This window comes from Leucopleurus acutus (genome assembly GCF_964270905.1).
Source record: "Leucopleurus acutus genome assembly, chromosome: 2".
NCBI classification, from domain to species: Eukaryota; Metazoa; Chordata; class Mammalia; order Artiodactyla; family Delphinidae; genus Leucopleurus; species Leucopleurus acutus.
The window spans coordinates 30,611,047-30,635,194 of NC_139143.1; the positions used below are offsets into that span (position 1 = coordinate 30,611,047).

Genomic DNA, 24,148 nt, shown 5'->3' on the forward strand with positions numbered 1-24,148 from the left:
TCACAGGGAGACTGCAATAAAGCATGGCTCTGAATTTCAGGAGATTTCAGCTCAGGTTTATATCTTCCAAAGACATTCAGCTATAGAAATAGACAAATTCCTTGAGGGCAAAATGTTTCCCCACCAGATTCAGTTTCACTCTTCTCTACTAGGTGGAATGTTGCCTCCTCACTTCCAATGTTGTCTCTCTAGCCTTGTGAGATTTACATAGTCTCTTCTGGTTTCTGTCCTCCAGCTATGGCCCCCTGCCTGGGAAAAGCCCAAATTATCAGCCTCTTGCCTTGGAACTGGAATTGATAATTGCTCTCAGTAACAAAGTAACTACCATTGTGGTTTCAAGTTGCATTTCCCTGGTGACTAATGATGTTGAGCATTTTTCATGTGCTTATCAGTCATAGATATATCTTCTTGGCAAAAATCTTTTGTCCACTTTTAAACTGGGTTTTTGCCTTTTTATTGTTGGATTTTAAGAGTTGTTTATAAATTCTGGATACAAGCTCTTTATCAGATATATGATATCAAAATAATTTCTTCCCTTCTATAGGTTGTCTTTTCACTTTCTTGATGGTGTCCTTTGAAGCACAAAGGTTTTTAACTTTAATGAAGTCTATTATATCATTTTTTTCCTTTTGTTTTTTGTGCTTTTGCTGTCATACCTGAAATTGTTCCCTAAGCCAAGGACATGTAGATATACTCGTAAGTTATTCTTAGCGTTTTAGAGTTCTGACATTTAGGTCTATGATCCATTTTGAGTTATTTTGGGTAAGTGGTGTGAGTAAAGATCCACTTTCATTCTTTTGTGTGTGGGTGCTAGTTGTTCCAGCACATTTGTGGAGAAGCTATACTTTCCCCATTGAATGACCTTGGCACCCTTAACAAAGATCAATTGGCCATAGATATCCATAGATATATGGATTTTATTTTGGACTCTTAATTATATTTCTTTGATCTATGTGTCTATCTTTATGCCAGTGCCAAACTGTCTTGATTTCCATAGCTTTGTAGTAAGTTTGGAAGCAGGGAAGTGTGATTCTCCAATTTTATTCTCCTTTTTCAAGATTGTTTTGCATATTCTGGATATCTTGAATTTTTATATGATTTTTAGGATCAGCTTATACATTTCTCAAAAAAAGGCAGATATTTCAATAGGGTTTGCATTGAATGCACTGTCAGTATAGTTTAAAATTACATTTATCTTATGAATCAGAAGAACATATTTTTCGTATTTTAAAGCCCATTTGCGTTTCTTTTTCTGAAATAAGAACTCATGTCTTTGACTCTTTTCTTGTTTGGGTATCTGTTCCAGTTCTATTCTTATAACACTCAAATTATGTTTGAGAACAAGACTAGAGGGATGGACATGTTTCATAGTTACACTAGAATATGGACTCATATATACTCTTCATGCTCCACTTGTATTGTGGTATAGGATATTTCTGATTAAAATAACCAGACCCACATTTAAATTCAACAAGGGAAAAACTTGTTCTTTTTTCCTCTTTCCTCAGAAGACAAAGTATATTTATTATTATGTCCATGGATTGAAAATTCCAAAATGACTTTCATCAAAATAGCCAGACAACTCATACTTGGAAGAAAGTTGTTTCACAAGACACATCAATTTATTATTAATTTTTTTAAATCAGTTTCTTTTTCTTCACATGTTTTTTTTCTTTGTTCTCCATGGGGAGAATTTATAGAATTCTTGCCCTCTTTCTGTTTTGAAGGAATTTCCCCTTAGTTATGTTATTTCTCTCTTATCCTTCCTTACCTGGTATGGGCTAACAATTATTTATGTTTCTCTTGTATTTTTCAGTTTTCTAACTACAATTTATAGGTTTTAAATTTAGCCTAGTCATGCTCCTTGGAAGAAAAAGGCTTAGGTATATAGCTATGTCTTGGTTAGTGAGAAAAATAGCACCCAGATGTGTCAAGGTCAGATAACCAGTGTCACCATGAGGTGCACAATGACAGAGGGATAGGGAACATCAACCTCCATACTGATCAAGGGTCAGTGATGGGTAGTTTTGCTGTTCTCTCCACTATGCTAAGAATTAACTTATAAGTACAGGTGTTTGACAGCTTTTGTTTCAAATATGAAGACCTCTTATTCTATTCCCCTGGAGTACTGAAAGTGTGCATTTTCATTCACTCCAAACAGACTGTCAGTGCCAATGGGTATTAATCAATTCTAGATCACTAAAGGGCTGTGTGAATACCTAAATGGCTCTGCCTGTTCTTGATAACACATTAGAGAAACGAATAAGGCAGTGAAATTATAACATAATTAATTTCAAATCATGAGCAAAGTAAGATGACCATGCATTTTAAGCAAGTTTTCTCTAAGGGCTCAGTGCTGTCTCTTTTCAAATTTCTTTCTGAGAGCAGCTAATGTTCTCTATCTGTCCAGTCTCTCTCACTTCTTTATTTTAAATTGTCCTGTATGCTATTTCATCATTCTTCTTGGTGACAGACATAGATTTTTGAAATATTGACTTGGGTACATAGCATGGAAAGAAAAAGAATATGTTATAGAGTTTGAATGTGGTTAAGTGTGGCATTTCCACTGAAGAATGATATGAACAGAATTTTGCTTGTATTTATTTAACATATTTCTCCTAAGGAGGTCAAAGAACTTTATAAATGTGGCTGTGAATCACCTTTGCATTACTTGCAAGTGGTGCCAAATTCACAGGATTTTTCATGGCACTAGTATTAGCAGAAAACACTGATATTTGCCAGTTTCAGTTAACCATGTTCTCTAGGTTTTTTCACTTTAGTTGTTTCAGAGGACAAGATTTCCTTCAGGTATGGCTAAAGCTATTTTATCAAGAAATTGTTGAAAGAAAGGGACTAACTTCCGTGTAGGTTTTCATGTGCCAGAGGCCATGCTAAAAGACCAAAGGTGTTATCACATTTGATCCTATGGCAGGCTTATGAGGTAGTTTTATTATCTCCACCTATTTCAGATGAGGAAACTGAGGGTTCTCACATTGCAGAAGAGAGCTCTGAATCCTAGTCTAACTCCAAAGCCTGAACTTCCTCTTCCATATTCACTATCCCACCCCCAAGGAGATTGCATGAGAGTCCTGTGCTCAGGATGCAAAAGAAGTAGACTTGGGTTTCCTTGGCCTACAATTACATTTCTGTTAAATTCCAAAGTGTGTGTTTTTTCATATAAATTTTTAGAAAATATTTTCAATTCCTTGATTTTTTTCTAGGATAGGGGCTATACCTCACACTTCCAGCCAAGTTCACTGAAAATGGGACTTTTGTCAGAAGAGGCTAAGCATGACAGAAGCTTATTGCAAGTCAGCTTTATCAAGGATCATTTATGAATGGCATTTTTGGGCCACTTCACTCTTTACAAATGAATTCAAAATCAGAATGTTCACTTATGGAAGCAACAAGTATGTACTGTATGGTACAGAGAAATATAACCATTATTTTGTAATAACTTTAAATGTAGTATAACCTATAAAAATATTGAATGACTATGTTATACACCTGAAACTAATATAATATTGTAAATCAACTATACTTCAATTAAAAGAAAAAAAAGAAGGTTCATTTGTGGAGAAACCATGCTTTCTGCTACTATGTACATGTGGCCAGAAAATGGGAAGAAAAGGAATATGGAAGTAGCTTAGATCAAAATAGAATAAATAAATAAACTAAGTGTGCCTGGAAATACATGGCCATATCATGTCAGGTCCACTGTTGGTGCTAAGGCTGATCTCTCAGAGGTGTCAGAGCTGTAAGAAAGCTCAAAGATCATAAAGTCTAATCGACCCATTTTTTCAGATGAAAACATTGAGCCACATGTGGCAGCGGCGGGGGAAGCCGGATTCCACAACTGCAGCAGCAGGTTCATGGCAAGAATCATAGCTTGCAGGCTTCCCCGTGTAGCCTCATCTTCCTGCAGCTTGTAGACCCTCAGGATTATTGGAGCTGCTGCAGAGGCAGTGGTCACCCAGAGCAGCAAGAGTACCACCACCAAGCTCCTTCCCCTGGAGCTACACTTATCATTGCAACATCAAGATGCTATAAGTCTGGTCTTGGTGCTCTGGCCGGGTGTCAGGCCTGAGCCTCTAGGGTAGGACAGCCAAGTTCAGGACAATTGGTCCACCACAGACTGCCTGGCTCCTCATAATATCAATCTGTGAGAGATCTCCCAGAGATCTCCGTTTCAATGCTAAGACCCAGCTCCACTCAACAACCAGTGCTGGACACCCCATGCCAAACAACTAGCAAGACAGGAACACAACCCTACCCATAAGCAGAGAGCTACCTATAATCATAAGGTCACAGACACCTCAAAATACACCACCGTACATGGTCCTGCCCACCAGAAGACAAGATGCAGCCTCATCCACCAGAAGACAAGTACCAGTCACCTCCACCAGGAAGCCTACACAACCCACTGAAGCAACCTTACCCACTGGGGGCACACACCAAAAACAGCAGGAACTATGAACATACAGCCTGTGAAAAGGAGACCCCAAACACAGTAAGTTAAGCAAAATGAGAAGACAGAGAAATACACAGCAGATGAAGGAGCAAAGTAAAAACCCACCAGAACAACAAATGAAGAGGAAATAGGGAGTGTACCTGAAAAAGAATTCAGAGTAATGGTAGACAAGATGATCCAAAATTGTGGAAATAGATGGAGAAAATACAAGAAATGTTTAACAAGGGCCTAGAAGAATGAAAGAGCAAACAAAAAATGATGAACAACACAATCATGGAATTAAAAATTCTCTAGAAGGAATCAATAGTGGAATTACTGAGGCAGAAGAATGGATAAGTGACCTGGAAGATAAAATAGTGAAAATAACTACCACAGAGCAGAATAAAGAAAAGAAGAATGAAAACAAATGAGGACAGTCTCAGAGACCACTGGGACAACATTAAACGAACCAACATGTGAATTATGGGGTCCCAGAAGAAGAGAAAAAGAAAGGGACTGAGAAAATATTTCAAGAGATTATAGTAGAAAGCCTCCCTAATATGGGAAAGGAAAGAGTCATTCAAGTCCAGGAAGAACAGAGAGTCCCATACAGGATAAATCCAAGGAGAAACATGCCAAGACACATATTAATCAAACTACCAAAAATTAAATACAAAGAAAGAATATTAAAAGCAGCATGGGAAAAACAACAAATAACATACGAGGGAATCCCCATAAGGTTAACAGCTGATCTTTCAGCAGAAACACTGTAAGCCAGAAGGGTGTGGCAGAACATATTTAAAGTGATGAAACGGAAAAACGTATAACCAAGATTACTCTACCCAGCAAGGATCTCACTCAGATTCGACAGAGAAATTAAAACCTTTACAGAAAAACAAAAGCAAAAAGAATTCAGCACCACCAAAATAGCTTTACGACAAATGCTAAAGGAACTTCTCTTGGCAGGAATCACAACAGAAGGAAAAGACCTACAATAACAAACCCAAAATATTAAGAAAATGGTAATAGGAACATACATATCGACAATTACCTTAAATGTAAATGGATTAATGCTCCAACCAAAAGTTATGGACTGGCTGAATGGATACAAAAACAAGACCTGTATATATGCTGCCTACAAGAGACCCACTTCAGACCTACGGACAAATACAGACTGAAAGTGAGGGGTTGGAAAAAGATATTCCATGCAAACAGAAATCAAAAGAAAGCTGGAGCAGCAATTCTCATATCAAACAAATTAGACTTTAAAATAAAGACTATTACAATAGACAAAGAAGGACACTACATAATGATCAAGGGATCAATCCAAGAAGAAGATATGACAATCGTAAATATTTATGCACCCAACATAGGAGCATCTCAATACATAAGGCAAATGCTAACAGCCATAATATGGGAAATTGACAGTAACACAATCATAGTAGGGGACTTTAACACCCCACTTTCACCAATGGACATATCATGCAAAATGAAAATAAATAAGGAAACACCAGTTTTAAATGACACACACATTAAACACATTAAACAAGTTGGATTTAATTGATATTTGTACAACACTCCATCCAAAAAAACAGAATACACTTTCTTCTCAAGTGCTTATGGAACATTCTCCAGGATAGATCACATCTTGGGTCACAAATCAAGCCTTGCTAAATTTAAGAAAATTGAAAACATATCAAGTATCTTTTCCGACCACAATGCTATAATATCAATTACTGGAAAAAAACTGTAACAAATACAAGCACATGGAGGCTAAACAATACACTACTAAATAACCAAGAGATCACTGAAGAAATCAAAGAAGAAATCAAAAACTACTTAGAAACAAATGACAATGAAAACATGACTACCCAAAACTATGCGATGCAGCAAAAGCAGTTATAACAGGGAAGTTTATAGAAGTACAACCCTACCTCAAGAAACAAGAAACATCTCAAATAAACAACCTAACCTTACACCTAAAGCAATTAGAGAAAGAAGAAAATAAAACACCCCAAAGTTAGCAGAAGGAAAGAAATCATAAGGATCAGATCAGAGATAAATAAAAAGGAATGAAGGAAACGGTAGAAAAGATCAACAAAACGAAAAGTTGGTTCTGTGAGAAGATAAACAAAATTGATAAAGCATTAGCCAGACTCATCAAGAAAAAAGGGAAAACACTCAAATCAATAGAATTAGAAATGAAAATGGAGAAGGAACAACTGACACTGCAGAAATACAAAGGATCATGAGAAATTACTACAAGCAACTATATGCCAATAAAATGGACAACCTGGAAGAAATGAACACATTCTTAGAAAAGCACAACCTTCTGAGACTGAACCAGGAAGAAATGGAAAATATAAACAGACCAATTACAAGCACTGACATTGAAACTGTGATTTAAAATCTTCAAATGGGGCTTCCCTGGTGGCACAATGGTTGAGAGTCCGCCTGCCGATGCATGGGGCACGGGTTCATGCCCCGGTCTGGGAAGGTCCCACATGCCGCGGAGCGGCTGGGCCCATGAGCCATGGCCACTGAGCCTGCGCGTCCGGAGCCTGTGCTCCACAACGGGAGAGGCCAAAACAGTGAGAGGCCCACGTACCACAAAAAAAAAAAAAAATCTTCCAACAAAAAAAAGGCCCAGGTCCAGATGGCTTCACAGGTGAATACTATCAAACATTTAGGGAAGCACTAACACCTAACCTTCTCAAATTCTTACAAAACATAGCAGAGGGAGGAACACTGCCAAATTCATTCTACGAGGCCACCATCACCCTGACACCAAAACCAGACAAAGGTGTCACAGAAAAAGTAAACTACAGACCAATATCACTGATGAACATAGATGTAAAAACCCTCAACAAAATACTAGCAAACAGAAATCAACAGCACATCAAAAGCATCATACACCATGATCAAATGGGGTTTATCCCAGGAATCCAAAGATTCTTCAATATTCGCAAGTCACTCAATGTGGTAAACCATATAAACAAATTGAAGGAGAAAAGCCATATGGTCATCTCAATACATGCAGAGAAAGCTTTTGACAAAATTCAACACCCATTTATGATGAAAAAAAAAAACCCTCCAGAAAGTAGGCATAGAGGGTACTTACCTCAACATAATAAAGTTCATATATGACAAACCCACAGCCAACATCATTCTCCATGGTGAAAACCTGAAACCATTTCCTGTTAGATCAGGAACACGACAAGGTTGTCCACTCTCACCATTATTATTCAACATAGTTTTGGAAGTTTTAGTCACAGCAATCAGAAAAGAAAAAGGATTCAAATCAAAAAAGAAGAAGTAAAGCTGTCACTGTTTGCAAATGACATGATACTATACCTAGATAACCCTAAAGATGCTACCAGAAAACTACTAGAGCTAATCAATGAATTTGATACAGTAGTAGTATACAAAATTAATGCACAGTCACTTGCCCACTGTGACCTAGATTTTAAGCAGTGAAGTCAGCTAGAACTCAGATGTTCTGATGCCCTCTCTAGTCCTACTCCAACATTCCAAAAGGGCAGGAACAAGGTCGCAACACTTTCTGTATTCCTTCCCAAACATTATACAGCATCTCACTCATAATATGTGTTCAACGAATTTGCAAACTAACTGAAGACTGTATATAATATTTAAAAATTGTGTCACTTTGGGGCTTCCCTGGTGGCGCAGTGGTTGAGAGTCCGCCTGCTTATGCAGGGGACACAGGTTCGTGCCCCGGTCCGGGAAGATCCTACATGCTGCGGAGCGGCTGGGCCCATGAGCCATGGCCGCTGAGCCTGCGCGTGAGAGGACCACGTACCGAAAAAAAAAAAATTGTGTCACTTTGGAAGTAATCTATATCAGAATTTAAACATTTTAACAGGAAGGAGTGTTATGATGTGACTTCTTTTGTGTTATGATATCTAGTCATCTTGTGTGAAAGTTATAGGATTTATGCTATGTTAAGCTATGCTAAGTAGTTCAAATGGGGTCACAGTGGCCAATGTGAACTTTCATATTAGTTGTTTTGAAATGTCTGCTGTAGGATTGCAAGTGTCTTTGAGTAAAAAACTAAGAGTGTTAATTTCGATAAGGGATTTATTAGGCAAATTAGGATTTATGTCACTGGAACTGAAGGAGTAACTGATAGAGACAAGATCCCCTGGGGTATAACTGTTGCTCCTACTGACAGACAGACTTCTTAAAATGAGACCACTGAGCTGCATGACTGGAAGGATCTTTGCTGGAGGAGCCAACTCTGAGCTGCTGAGAGCTATTCCAGGAAACTGCTGGGGGCTCCCTCAGAACAACAGATGTCTTCCCACACATACTTGTCACTTTTCATGAGCCCTGCTGCTGGACCTGAGATGCCTCCTTCCCATGCTTTTCCTTGGAGCGTCTTGTTACCCCCTTGCTATTTCCCCACTTTGACTAACTCATGTTGTGTGCTAATTGTGTGCAATGTACCTAGTGATTTGTGAATTGAATTGGCTACATTTCATAAGTCTATAATTCTGTGATTCTTTTCTCTTTTTTAAAACTTTATTGGAGTATAATTGTTTTACAATGTTGTGTTAGTTTCTGCTTTATAACAAAGTGAATCAGCTACACATATACATATATCCCCATATCTCCTCCTTCTTGCATCTCCCTCCAGCCCTCCCCATCCCACCACTCTAGGTGGTCACAAAGCACGGAGCAGATCTCCCTGTGCTATGTAGCTGCTTCCCACTAGCTATCTATTTTACATTTGGTAGTGTATATATGTCCATGCCACTCTCTCACTTCGTCCCAAGTTACCCTTCCCCTTCCTCATGTCCTCAAGTCCATTCTCTACGTCTGCAGCATTATTCCTGTCCTGTCCCTAGGTTTTCCAGAACCTTTTTTTGTTTGTTTTAGATTCCATACATATGCGTTAGCATATAGTATTTGTTTTTCTCTTTCTGACTTACTTCACTCTGTATGACAGTCTCTAGGTCCATCCACCTCACTACAAATAACTCAATTTCATTTCTTTTTATGACTGAGTAATATTCCATTGTATATATGTGCCACATATTCTTTATCCATTCATCTGTTGATGGACACTTAGGTTGCTTCCATGTCCTAGCTATTGTAAATAGAGCTGCAATGAACATTGTGGAAATGACTCTTTTTGAATTATGGTTTTCTCAAGGTATATGCCCAGTAGTGGGATTGCTGTGTTGTATGGTAGTTTTATTTTTAGTTTTTTAAGGAACCTCCATACTGTTCTCCATAGTGGCTGTATCAATTTACATTCCCACCAGCAGTGCAAGAGGGTTCCCTTTTCTCCACAGCCTCTCCAGCATTTATTGTTTGCAGATTTTTTGATGATGGCCATTCTGACAGATGTGAAGTGATACCTCATTGTAGTTTTGATTTGCATTTGATTAGTGATGTTGAGCATTCTTTCATGTTTTTTCTTGGCCATCTGTATACCCTCTTTGGAGAAATGTCTATTTAGGTTTTCAACCCATTTTTGGATTAGGTTTTCGTTGTTTTGATATTGAACTGCATGAGCTGCTTGTAAATTTTGGAGATTAATCCTTTGTCAATTGCTTCATTTGCAAATATTTTCTCCCATTCTGAGGGTTGCTTTTTTGTCTTGTTTATGTTTTCCTTTGTTGTGCAAAAGCTTTTAAGTTTCATTAGGTCCCATTTGTTTATTTTTGGGTTTTTTTTCCATTTCTCTAGGAGGTGGGTCAAAAAGGATCTTGCTGTGATTTATGTCAGAGTGTTCTGCCTATGTTTTCCTCTAACAGTTTTATAGTATCTGGTCTTACATTTAGGTCTTTAATCCATTTTGAGTTTATTTTTGTGTATGGTGTTAGGCAGTGTTCTAATTTCATTATTTTACATGTAGCTGTCCGGTTTTCCCAGCACCACTTATTGAAGAGGCTGTCTTTTCTCCATTGTATATTCTTGTTTCCTTTATCAAAGATAAGGTGACCATAGGTGCATGAGTTTATCTCTGTGCTTTCTATCCTGTTCCATTGATCTATATTTCTGTTTTTGTGCCAGTACCATACTATCTTGATTACTGTAGCTTTGTAGTATAGTCTGAAGTCTGGGAGCCTGATTCCTCCCGCTCCATTTTTCTTTCTCAAGATGGTTTTGGTTATTCGGGGTCTTTTGTGTTTGCATACAAATTGTGAAAGTTTTTGTTCTAGTTCTGTGAAAAATGCCCTTTGTAATTTGACAGGGATTGCATTGAATCTGTAGATTGCTTTAGGTAGTATAGTCATTCGCACAGTGTTGATTCTTCTGATCCAAGAACATGGTATATCTCTCCATCTGTTTGTATCATCTTTAATTTCTTTCATCAGTGTCTTTTAGTTTTCTGCATACAGGTCTTTTGTCTCCTTAGGTGGGTTTATTCCTAGGTATTTTATTCTTTTTGTTGCAATCGTAATTGGGAGCGTTTCCTTAATTTCTCTTTCAGATTTTTCATGATTAGTGTATAGGAATACAAGAGATTTCTGTGCATTAATTTTGTATCCTGCTACTTTACCGAATTCATTGATTAGCTCTAGTAGTTTTCTGGTAGCATCTTTAGGTTTAGCTAGGTATATTATCATATCATTTGCAAACAGTGACAGCTTTACTTCTTCTTTTCTGATTTGATTCCTTTTATTTCTTTTTCTTCTCTGATTGAGGTGGCTAAAACTTCCAAAACTATGTTCAATAATAGTCATGAGAGTGGACAACCTTGTCTTGTTCCTGATCTTACAGGAAATGTTTTCAATTTTTCACCATGGAGAATGACGTTGTCCATTGGTTTGTCATATATGGTCTTTTTTATGTTGAGGTAAGTTCTCTCTATGCCTACTTTTGGGAGGGTTTTTATCATAAATGCGTGTGGAATTTTTCAAAATCTTTTTCTGCATGTATTGAGATGACCATATGGTTTTTCTCCTTCAGTTTGTTCATATGGTTTATCACATTGATTGATTTGCATACATTGAAGAATCCTTGCATTCCTGGGATAAACCCTACTTGATCACGCTGTATGATCCTTTAATGTGCTGTTTGAGTCTGTTTGCTAGTATTTTGTTGAGGATTTTTGCATCTATGTTCATCAGTGATATTGGCCTGTAGTTTTCTTTCTTTGTGACATCTTTGTCTAGTTTGGGTATCAGGGTGATAGTGGCCTCATAGAATGAATTTGGGAATGTTCCTCCTCCTTCTATATTTTGGAAGAGTTTGAGAAGGATAGTTGTTAGCTCTTCTCTAAATGTTTGACAGAATTCGTCTGTGAAGCCATCTAGTCCTGGGCTTTTGTTTGTTGGAAGATTTTTAATCACAGTTTCAATTTCAGTGCTTGTGATTGGTCTGTTTATATTTTCTATTTCTTCCTGGTTCAGTTTCAGAAGGTTGTGCTTTTCTAAGAATGTGTCCATTTCTTCCAGGTTGTCCATTTTATTGGCATATAGTTGCTTGTAGTAATCTCTCATGATCCTTTGTATTTCTGCAGTGTCAGTTGTTACTTCTCCTTTTTCATTTCTAATTCTATTGATTTGAGTCTTCTCCCTTTTTTTCTTGATGACTCTGCCTAATGGTTTATCAGTTTTGTTTATCTTCTCAAAGAACCAGTTTTCATTTTTATTCATCTTCGCTATTGTTTCCTTCATTTCTTTTTCACTTATTTCTGATCTGATCTTTATGATTTCTTTCCTTCTGCTAACTTTGGGTTTTTTTTGTTCTTCTTTCTCTAATTGCTTTAGGTGTGAGGTTAGGTTGTTTATGAGATGTTTCTTGTTTCTTGAGGTAGGATTGTATTTCTATAAACTTCTCTCTTAGAACTGCTCTTGCTGCATCCCATAGGTTTTGGGTAGTCGTGTTTTCATTGTCATTTGTTTCTAGGTATTTTTTGATTTCCCCTTTGATTTCTTCAGTGATCTCTTGGTTATTTAACATTTTATTGCTTAACCTCAATGTGTTTGTATTTTTTACAGATTTCTTCCTGTAATTGATATCTAGTCTCATAGTATTTGTGATTAGAAAAGATACTTGATATGATTTCAATTTTCTTAAATTTATGAAGTCTTGATTTGTGACCCAAGATATGGTCTATCTGGGAGAATGTTCCATGAACACTTGAGAAGGAAGTGTATTCTGTTGTTTTTAGATGGAATGTCCTATAAATATCAATTAAGTCCATCTTGTTTAATGTATCATTTAAGGCTGTGTTTCCTTATTTATTTTCATTTTGGATGATATATCCATTGGTGAACGTGGGGGGTTTAAGTCCCCTACTATGATTTTGTTCCTGTCGATTTCCCCTTTTATGGCTGTTAGCATTTGCCTTATGTATTGAGGTGCTCTTATGTTGGGTGCATAAATATTTACAATTGTTATATCTTCTTCTTGGATCGATCCCTTGATCATTATGTAGTGTCCTTCTTTGTCTCTTGTAATAGTCTTTATTTTAAAGTCTATTTTGTCTGATATGAGAATTGCTATGCCAGCTTTCTTTTGATTTCCATTTGCATGGAATAGCTTTTTCCATCCCCTCACTTTCAGTCTGTATGTGTCCCTAGGTCTGAAGTGGGTCTCTTGTGGACAGCATATATACAGGTCTTGTTTTTGTATCCATTCAGCCAGTCTTTGTCTTTTGGTTGGAACATTTAATCCATTTACATTTAAGGTAGTTATCAATATGTATGTTCCTGTGACCATTTTCTTAATTGTTTTGGGTTTGTTATTGTAGGTCTTTTCCTTCCCTTGTGTTTCCTGCCTAGAGAAGTTCCTTTAGCATTTGTTGTAAAACTATTTTGGTGGTGCTAAATTCTCTTAGGTTTTGCTTGTCTGTAAAGGTTTTAATCTCTCCGTTGTATCTGAATGAGATCCTTGCTTGGCAGAGTAATCTTGGTTTTAGGTTTTTCCCTTTCATCACTTTAAATATGTCCTGCCACACCCTTCTGGCTTTCAGAGTTTCTGCTGAGAGATCAGCTGTTAACCTTACGGTGATTCCTTTGTATGTTATTTTTCACTTCCTGCTTTTAATATTTTTTTCTTTGTATTCAATTTTATATAGTTTGATTAATATGTGTCTTTGCATCTTTTTCCTTGGATTTATCCTGTATGGGAGTCTCTGCACTTGCTGGACTTGGTTGAGTATTTCCTTTCCCATATTAGTGAAGTTTTCAACTATAATCTCTTGAAATATTTTCTCAGTCACTTTCTTTGTCTCTGCTTCTTCTGGGACCCCTATAATTCAAATGTTGGTTTGTTTAGTGTTTTCCCAGAAGTCTTTGAGACTGTCCTCAATTCTTTCATTCTTTTCTCTTTATTCTGCACTGCAGTAGTTATTTCCACTATTTTATCTTCCATGTCACTTATCCACTCTTCTCCCCCAGTTAATCTGCTATTGATTCCTTCTAGATAATTTTTAATTTCGTTTATTGCGTTGTTCATCATTGTTTGTTTGCTCTTTAGTTCTTCTTGGTCCTTATTAAACATTTCTTATATTTTCTCCATTCTATATCCAAGATTTTGGACCATCTTTACTATCATTACTCTGAATTCTTTTTCAGGGAGACTGACTATTTCCTTTCCATTTGTTTGGTCTGTTGGGTTTTTACCTTGCTCCTTCATCTGCTGTTTCTCTGTCTTCTCATTTTGCTTAACTTACTGTGTTTGCGATCTCCTTTTTGCAGGCTGCAGTTTCATAGTTTCCATTGTTTTCGGTGTCTGCCCCCAGTGGCTAAGGTTTGTTCAATGGGTTTTGTAGGCTTCCTGTAGAAGGGGACTGGTGTCTGTGTTCTGGTTGATGAGGCTGGATCTTGTCTTTCTGGTGGGCAAGACTGTGTCCGTTGGTGTGTTTTGGGGTGTCTCTGACCTTATTATGATTTTAGGCAGCCTCTCTGCTAATGTGTGGTGCTGTGTTTCTGTCTTGCTAGTTGTTTCGCATAGGGTGTCCAGCACTGAAGCTTGCTGGTCGTTTAGTGGAGCTGTGTCTTAGTGTTGAGATGGAGATCTCTGGGAGAGCTTTTGCCGTTTGATATCATTTGGATCTGGGAGATCTCTGGTGGACCAATGTCCTGAACTCAGTTCTCCCATCTCAGAAGCACAGGCCTGATATCTGGCCAGAGCACGAAGACTCTCTTAGCCACACAGCTCAGAAGGAAAAGGAGAAAAAAAGAAAGAAAGAAAGAATAAATAAATAAAATTATTAAAATAAAAAGTAATAAAAATTATTTAAAATAAAAAAGTTAAAAAGTAATAAGAAAGAAGAGAGCAACCTAGCAAAACAGCAAATCCATTAGTGATAACCAGCACTAAAAATTATACTAAACCAAAACAAAACAAAAAAACAGACAGCCAGAATGCTAGGACAAATGGTAAAAGGAAAGCTATGCAGAGAAAATCACACAAAGAAGCATACACATACACACTCACAAAAGGAGAAAAAGAAAAAAATATATATCTCTATATAAAATAAAAGAAAGAGAGCAACCAAATCAATAAACAAATCTACCAATGATAATAAACTTTAAATACTAAACTATGATGAACGTAAAACCAAAAACAAATTTGATGCAGAAAGCAAACCCCAAGTCTACAGTTGCTCCCAAAGCCCACTGCCTCAATTTGGGGGTGATTTGTTGTCTATTCAGGTATTCCAGAGAAGCAGGGTACATCACGTTGATTGTGGGGATTTAATCTGCTGCTCCTGAGGCTGCTGGGAGAAATTTCCCTTTGTATTCTTTGTTCGCACAGCCCCCGGGGTTCAGCTTTGGATTTGGCCCCTCCTCTGCATGTAGGTCACCTGAGGGTGTCTGTTCTTCCCTCAGACAGGACGGGGTTAAAGTAGCAGATGATTAGGGGGCTCTGGCTCACTCAGACTGGGGGGAGGGGCGGGTACGGAATACAGGGTGAGACTGTGGCGGCAGAGGCGGACATGACATTGCAACAGCATGAGGCACGCCGTGTGTTCTACTGAGGAAGTTGTCCCTTAATCACAGGACCCTGGCAGTGGCAGGCTGCACAGGCTCCAGGGAGGGGAGGTGTGACCTGTGCTTGCATACAGGCTTCTTGGTGGCTGCAGCAGTAGCCTTAGTGTTTCATGCCCATCTCTTGTGTCCACACTGGTAGCTGCGGCTCACGCCTGTCTCTGGAGCTCGTTTAGGTGGTGGTCTGAATCCCCTCTCCTTGTGCACCCAGAAACAATGGTCTCTTGCCTTTTAGGTAGTTCCAGACTTTTTCCTGGACTCCCTCCCGGCTAGCTGTGGCACACTAGCCCCTTTCAGGCTGTGTTCACGCAGCCAACCCCAGTCCTCTCTCTGTGGTCTGACCTGTGAAGCCCGAGCCTCAGCTCCCTGCCCCCACCCATCCCGGCGGGTGAGCAGACAAGCCTCTCAGGCTGGTGAGTGCCGGTTGGCCCTGATCCTCTGTGCGGGAATCTCTCCGCTTTGTCTTCTGCACCCCTGTTGCTGCATTCTCCTCTGTGGCTCTGAAGCTTCTCCCCTGCCACACCCGTCTCCACCAGTGAAGGGGCTTCCTAGTGTGTGGAAACTTCCTCCTTCACAGCTCCCTCCCAGAGGTGCAGGTCCTGTCCCTATTCTTTTGTCTGTTTTTTCTTTTCTCTTTTGCCCTACCCAGGTACCTGGGGAGTTTCTTGCCTTTTGGGATATCTGAGGTTTTCTGCCAGCGTTCAGCAGGTGTTCTGTAGGAGTTGTTCCACATGTAGGTGTGTTTCTGACGTATTTGTTGGGAGGAAGGTGATCTGTATGTCTTACTCCTCCGCCATCTTGAAGGTCTCTCTAATTCTGTGATCTTTGACCTGGCTTCACCGCTGGGCCCTGACAAACAAGGAGAGAGGAATAAACTCCTGATAAGGACAAAGTTTAGTTTTTATTTTTAATTTTTTCTTCTTTGCCAGCCCCCTGACATTGGTATGGGAGTTCTAATTAGCAAGAAAGTGGCCATAAAATAGACAAAGGGATGGTAAAAGTGGAGAATAATTCATTAATGTGAGTATTGTGCCATAAATAATTGAGAGTTGACTACAAAGAAGAAAGTATTTCTTAAAAGTCTGTCATTTGGGATAAGATTTCTTAAACCACTCTGCTTTTTTCACCCTGCCTATATCAATCTCAAATCAATTATCCCATAAAATGTCAATGTAATATTGTGACCAGCATTATCCATTTAACATGTCCTCATCTTTGTACTTGCCCCTGTGTCACTTGCAGTTCTTTCACACAATAAAAGCCTCAAATCAGTAAAGTGCTTTCTTCTAGAAATTCAAAGTGCTTTCTCTATGTTAATGTTTAATTAATTCTCAAAGCATTTCTCTGTGGAGTGGGCATGTAGTAGGAAAAGGAATTATTCTTTCCCTTTATGACACACAGGAAACAGGTTTGAAGAGCATATCATTTCCATCTATTGTGGAACGTGATGTTAATTCAGTTTTGTTCAAAGTCATAGACCATGTTCTTTTCAAACAGAATCATGTTCATTGATTTATTCACTCAATAAATCAGCAAATAATTACTGGGTGCTCTCTATATGTCAAGTCCTGTTCTAGACCCTGGGGATATAGCAGTGAACAGGAGAGGAAAAATGCTTGACCTCGCAGAACTTAAATTCTTTCAGAGGGAGACAGACAACAAACATTGTCAATAAGTAAATTGTATTGTATGTTTGAAGGTGATAAATGCTCTGAAAAAGAAAACAAATCAGTGTAAAAAGGAAGGGGAGTGACAGGAGGGGGCATAACTTCAAATAAGTTATTTAGAGTAGGCTTCACTGAGAGGGTGCCTCAGCAATATCTGAGGGAAGAGCTGTCAGGGCAGACACCCTGGCTGACACCCTGATTTTGGACATCGAACCTCCAGAGCTGTGAAAGAATACACTTCTGTTGTTTAAGCTACTCAGTTTGTGATGCTTTGTTACAACAGTCAGCAAACAAATAAACTATTTCCAATATTTCAAAAATATTAATCAAATTCTATTTTTTTCCAAGGTAAGACTGAAGCTAAAGACAAAGACAACAACAACAAAAACCTTAAATGTCATTGTTTGGGGTGGAATTACATTTATTTGGTGAAGTAACAGGACTTTTACCTGATGCTCAGGAGTTCTATATAGCATGAAAAAATGGATGCATTATTACATTTTACAATTTAATTTGTTTGACACAAATATCTCAAAATATAGGGTCCATGAGGAAAATGATAAGTGATTTTGAGCGATGATATCTGAGACTCACATATTTACATGGTTTTGGAAAGAAAGAAACAGAAAAACATCCCAAAATATCCATGTTGTTTTGCTGTTTGCAACATAAAAAGTCATTACAGAGGCCAAAAATACAAAAAAGAACATATTAAAGCTTTATGTTCTAAGATCCAGACAGGCTTTGAGAGGTGATCTAGTCTAATTTCCACAGTTTATATATGAAAAATGTGAGTCCTAGAAATGTTAAGGTGATGGACATAATTTTTTTTCCAATATTCTGTAACACAAATTATGAATTGTTTAATGAGGCTTAATAATAACAATAGAAGAAATGGTGAAATGTGTTATTCCTTGAATCTTCCTCCTTGATATTTGCCTTGCAAGGGTAAGTAGTCAGAAGCATTCTTGAGTCATAAATGCACAGAGAGAAAGGTGTAAGTTCGGTATGTGGAGGGATGACAGTGGGATGAGAGATGAGACAGACAGTAGAATGAAAGGCATCTTGGTGGGAGACCCCTGGATTTTTTTAAACTCATGCTGTTGCTAGAGGCACTTCTGCACATTTTTTTTCACAGGGCTTTGGAGACACACAGAGGCATGTTTGACTCCAGGCTCTGATAGTTAGAAGGTATATGACCATGGTCAAGTTTCCTAACTTGAACCTCAGTTTCTTTACATAGCTTTTGGGGTAAATTTTGTCAGAAATTGTGAGAATTAAAAAAAATGTATAGGATGAATATAGATATAAATTATGTCTATATATAAATATAGATATGGTAGGAATCCTGTAAATGGTGGTCTTATTAATTTCCTAATGCATTTCAGAATTTCTTGCCTTTGTGTCTTACTGAAAACCCTTTTTGTTATCATCTCTACATGGAGATATCCTATCAGTCCTTGAAGAGTTCAGTTTGAATGTCAACCCCTTCCCTTCAGTCAGTTCACATACTTTCTATCCTTCAGTTTTGCATTTTCATGTAGTTATTGGTTTCAAGGTTTTAGCTCCCTAACTTGGATTTCTCGTAGAATAGTGAAAAGCACCAGGAAGACTTGGATATGAACTCTGCCAGCCACTCAGTCAGGAAAGTAGAACCACTATTAGTATAATGGAATAAGAAGTGTATTTTAGGAACAATAGTTTACACAATTGAAATATCTGAGAAAAGTCACTACCAGACCCTCTGAGGCCTTTGTGTCGGTGGGCAAGTTGAAGCTTACAGGGATATCTCAGAAGCCAGACATAGCCGGGTGCTGGAGGGGACCATTACAGGAAGCTGGTAGAAAGTCAGCGGAAAGCTATGGTCTTTGCATGGCTACCGCTCCTTTAGGTCCACATTCAGACTCTTGGTATGTGTGTGGTTGCTGATAAGGGTTGGGAATTAGGAATGTCTAAATATGAAGTGAGGGAGAGCAAGGACATGCTAGAACGCTCTGGGACTCTGTGTGCGTCACAGTGTCAAACTACAAAGTCCTTCAGAGAGGAATAGGTGCTATCTCACTTTGTTTTCCTTATTTTGCACAAATTCCTCCTTTGGCAAACTCTGCTCACGTGCACACAGGGAAGGGGATCTTGGGAAATGTAGTTTTGGCTAACCAAGTTGACACAGTAACAACCAGCACAGCCACTTATTGGTTATGTGGGCTGTACCTGGACAGTTTATGTAAGCTTTCTAATCTTCCCCTTTCCCACTGGTGTATCAGTGTAAAAGACATGACAACTATAACTACCTCTGCAGGGTTTTAGTGAGGATTAAATGAGATAATAATGTAAAGAATGTATTACTAAATATAAAAATTACTTATCATATTATTATTATTAGATACATCTATTCATTTAGCTAATGTGCATCTACTGTGTGCCAGAAACTGTACTCTGCCTGAGATGTTATATAGCAGTGAGATAAACAGACATTATCCCTGTCATCATGAAGCTGATCAGACACCAATTAGATATTCAAATAGAGGTGTTAAGCAAGCAGATGAAAGACTGGATTTCAGAGCATGGGTCTACATTAAAGGTATATATTTGGGAGTTATTAGTATTTAGGAAGCATTTGAAGATCTGAGTCTGATTTAGCTCACCTAGGGAGTGCTCGTAAATTGAGAGAAGTAGAAGCCCAATGACTGAGATATGAGGCATACCAAAATTTAGAAGTGAAAAAGATAAAGAGGAACAAGCAATGAGGCTGAGAAACAGCAGCCAGAAATGTAGAAAAGAAATAAAAGGGGTGAGGGGATGAGAGAAATAGGTGAGGGAGATTAAGAGGTACATACTTACAGACACAAAATATATGAGTCACAGGTATGAAATGTACAGTGTGGGGCATATAGTCAATAATTATGTACTATCTTCATATGGTGACAGTAACTAGACTGACTGTGGTGATCATTTTGAAATGTACAGAAATATTGAATCACTATGCTGTGCAACAGGAACTAACATAGCCTCACAGGTCAATTAAACCTCAAAAACAAACAAACTCAAAGAAAAACTGATCAGATTTGCGGTTACCAGAAGTAGGGGTGGGGGGGAGGTAGAATTGAATGAAGGTAGCCAAAAGGTACAAACTGCCAGTCACAAGTTAAATAAGTACTAGGGAATGTACTGTACAACATGATAAGTATAATTAACACTGTGGCATGTTACCTATGAAAGTTGTTAAGAGGAAATCCTAAGAGTTCCCATCACAAGGAAAAAACACATGTTTTTCTTTTCTTTTGTATCTATATGAGATGGTGGATCTTCATTCACTAAATTTATTGTGGTAATCATTTTATGATATATGTAAGTCAAATCATTATGGTGTACACCCTTAACTTATATAGTGCTGTATGTCCATTATGTCTCAATAAAACTAGAAGAAAAAAAAAAGAAATGACAGCGGTGTCCTGATAACCAAATGTAGAAAGTTTTTGAGAAGGTGAGAGGGATCAACTTTAACTTCAGAAAAGTTGATTCACATGATAATTGAGAACTGACCATTGATTTAGTAACAAGGAAGTCATTGTCAGAATAGAATGGGTTCAAGACAGAATTTGGGTGAGGAAGTTTTTGGTGTAAAAGGAAGCAGAAAAATAGGACAGGAGTAAGTGGGAAGTGTGTCAAGGGAGATTTTACACGTTATCTATAACTGTATCTACATATAGATATCTTATGTACATATCTTACCTAAGATAATCTACACATAGATATAGATATCATATCTATATGATGGGTGGATAGATGGATGGGGTATATTTTACACCTCATTCATAAAATATGAAATGTTAGCTCTATTCTGTTAGTTTGTTGATTGATGGGAATGTTCCATCAGTGCTGAGCTTGGGTGTCCCCTATAGGGACAGAACCTCTACCTCGAGATGTGAAGGAGAATGACTGCTTGTTTCAGGCAGTTCCTCCTTAAGAGAAAAATGTTCAAACTGAGTGAATATGCCCAGTTATTCTTTCCAAACTTATTAATCCAGTTCATGACAACTTCCCGGAGTTGACTGAGAGAAGGGGAAGAGAGAGGGGCCGAAGGGGAAGAGGTAGTTTTTGGCTATGGTAAGAAGGTTAAGGACATATATAGAGAATTTGAAAAAATGGCAACTTTGCTGAAAAGGATCACAATTTCCAGAGCACACCATGGCAACAGTTTGGGAATTGGGGAAGAGTGGGAGATGGGTCAGTCTAGGGTGTGTGTAAATGTAGTTTGGGCTAGTAATCTTTGCCCTGTAGTATTTAGAACAGAGGACAGGTTGAATAAATATTTGTTCCCTGAGTGAAACCTGACAGGACCTGGGTGGGACAGGGGAAATGCACTGGTGCACATGGCCCCTGGGTTTGCTTTGAACAGTTGTCCTGACCACGGGTAAGTTCTATTCTTACCTAGGATGTTAGGAGGGGCTGGCTTGATTATTTTCTGTCTCTCCACCACACCTGGCCCAGCTGTGGAAGGAAAACTTCAGGTATTTATAACTTCACAACCCTGCCCCTGAAAGCCAGACACACAAATTCCTTTTACTATAACTGGGACACAAGTGATTTTTCTTCTTAATGTGGCTCTAATCCTTACAGAAAAATTAGTGACAGCAACCTGAAGAATAATTATGGGGGATCAGCACCTCACACCTTCTTTGAAAACTGCTGGAGGTTGAGAGTAAGTGGGTGAAAGTTCCTCTGAGCACCATCTGTCAGAGAGAGAAACCAGATATTGGGGATGTGCCTTCATTTTAACAGGTGGCAAGATGTTCCCCTCGAGTTGGCAGCCTCCAGATCATTTCCCGTTTCTCTAACTTAGGAGGAAGCTGTGAAAGTCGCAGGCAAACGGGCTGAATGACTCATTTGATCCTGGACATTTCCTTCACTCCTAGGATGTCTCAATATCTCTCTACTCTCGTTATTTAAGCATAACGATGAACAATCATCTGCTTCGCTCGCACAGTCAGCGAAGTCATCAGACACGTGACGAAACTGCCGGCTGCAAGGGGCTCCATCCATTCCTGCATGCCTCCATCCATCCACCCACCTACCCATCGCCCTTCCTGTTCTCCGGCTTACACTCCCATCGCCAGGCCTTCAGCGGCGCGCACACCGCCGGGCCGGGTGTGCAAGGGCTCGGGCTGCGCGCGCTGGGGGCAGGGCGGCAGCTTCCCACAGAGGAGACTGTGGGGCGGCGGGGCCGGAGGGGCCGGGAGGCCGCGCGGAGCCGAGCCCCGCCCCCTAGCCAGCACCTACGGACGCCGGGTCCCACGTGACAGTCCCCTCCTCCCTCCCCAGTCGCGCGCACGGGCCGGGCGTCTCGGTCCCGCGCGCGCTCGTGGTCCGAGAGCCCGGGAGCAAAGCGAAGCGAAGGAGGGAGCGGCGGAGCGCGGGCCGTCAGAGCCCTGTGCCCGCGCGGAGGTGATGAAGCTGGCCGCGCGCTGACACCGCCGCACCCAGCCGCCGGGAAGAAGGCGCCTCGGGCCGCGACCTTCAGGAGAAGGTACGTGGCTGGGGGTGGGGGTTGGGGGGAGGCGGCGCTCCGGAGCCCCGCGACCCGGTCTTCGGGGCTGACACTGCCGCTGGCCCGGCTCCCGCGCGCGGCTTGGGCTCGCCTGCCATTTGCTGCCGCCGTGAGAGCCAAGCAGGCGAGCTGGGCTTGCTTGTTTTCCCCTCAGTGCCTGGTCACTCTGAGGCTTCCGCAGTTAGGTGCTGCTCACGGTGACCCAGGTAATTGCCTAAAGGGCCGACCTCCCACCTGGTCTTGTTTCCGGGACACGTTCTGATGCCTTCTTGCAAAGGTTGGGCAGGGTTACGCCGTGACTTCTGAAGCCGAGTGGGCCGAGGGGAGAGGAGCCAGTGGCCGGCAGTGCAGGCAGGTGAAAGTCGGAGAAGCTCCCTGACTCTGTGCGGGAGACCTAGGGGAATGAAGACGAAACACATGACTGGAGAATGGCTCGGGGAATGGGCCTCTCTGATGCGCCTGCATGCGGGAAACTAGCCAGACACCTGGGAGAAAGTGTGCTGCCACAGGGTGTTGCCTTTCTGCCCATTCGGGGAAAACACCGAAGATACTGTGGAGATGCAGTATTGGGAGAGAAGAGAACTCATAGGATGGAAATGGTAACGGTGGTTTTTTTTTTTTTCAGTGAGCCTTAAACACTTTAAAAAATGAGTACCCAGAAAATCAAGTCAATTAAAACCATAGTCAAATGACTAATTTTAACTAAAAGATTGTCATTCATTTCTTTCTTATAATTCCCTGGGAGTACTGTAGGTGTAAATTCAGTTTTTTTTTTTTTTTAAATCTATTTCTGTGCTATTTCTTGCAAGCCAGCCCCAGCATTTAAGCATGCTCCATTGTGGGATGGGTGCTGTGGATGGGGGAGATGATCAAGAGTCAACCTTCTTAAGGGCTTCCCTGGTGGCGCAGTGGTTGAGAGTCCGCCTGCCGATGTACGGGACACGGGTTCGTGCCCCGGTCTGGGAAGATCCCACATGCCGCGGAGCGGCTGGGTCCGTGAGCCATGGCCATTGAGCCTGCGCGTCCGGAGCCTGTGCCCCTCAACGGGAGAGGCCACAACAGTGAGAGGCCCGCGTATCGCAAAAAAAAAAAAAGTCAACCTTCTTAAGTACTACCATTAGGATCTCACTGATGTCTCTCTGACTCTTGCAGGGAGGAGTGATAATTCTTGTATCTAAGAGTGGACCACGTGTGTGGTGACATGGCCCAGGGGAATAATTATGGGCAGACCAGCAATGGGGTGGCAGATGAATCACCCAACATGCTGGTGTACAGAAAGGTAAGGATTTCTTCACTTTCGTGGCAAAAGGGAAACTTCTGGCTTCCTTGAATTTTTTTCCCCTCAGATCAATTTTGTGGCCTTATGGATTCTCCAAATCCCCAGTGACTGCACATTATACTTGAGGATGATCTGACATTCTCAAGTAATGCATATGTGTAGAGACACAGTGAAGTAAATGAGGCTACTCATACTGTGTTCTCACACTTTCCCTGGTGATCTTACATA

General features: G+C 40.0%; 1 protein-coding gene across 1 annotated transcript in view; it reads left to right on the forward strand.

Annotated features, from left to right (window-relative positions):
• Positions 1 to 22,484: 22,484 nt before the first annotated feature.
• RGS7 (regulator of G protein signaling 7) overlaps positions 22,485 to 24,148 on the forward strand; it is a gene marked incomplete at its 5' end in the record, with an annotated part of 604,742 nt that continues 603,078 nt past the window's right edge. The window contains 2 exons of the mRNA XM_082833652.1: positions 22,485 to 22,620; positions 23,794 to 23,920. Coding sequence (XP_082689778.1) covers positions 23,843 to 23,920 — 78 coding nt within the window. The remainder of the gene's footprint in view (positions 22,621 to 23,793; positions 23,921 to 24,148) is intronic.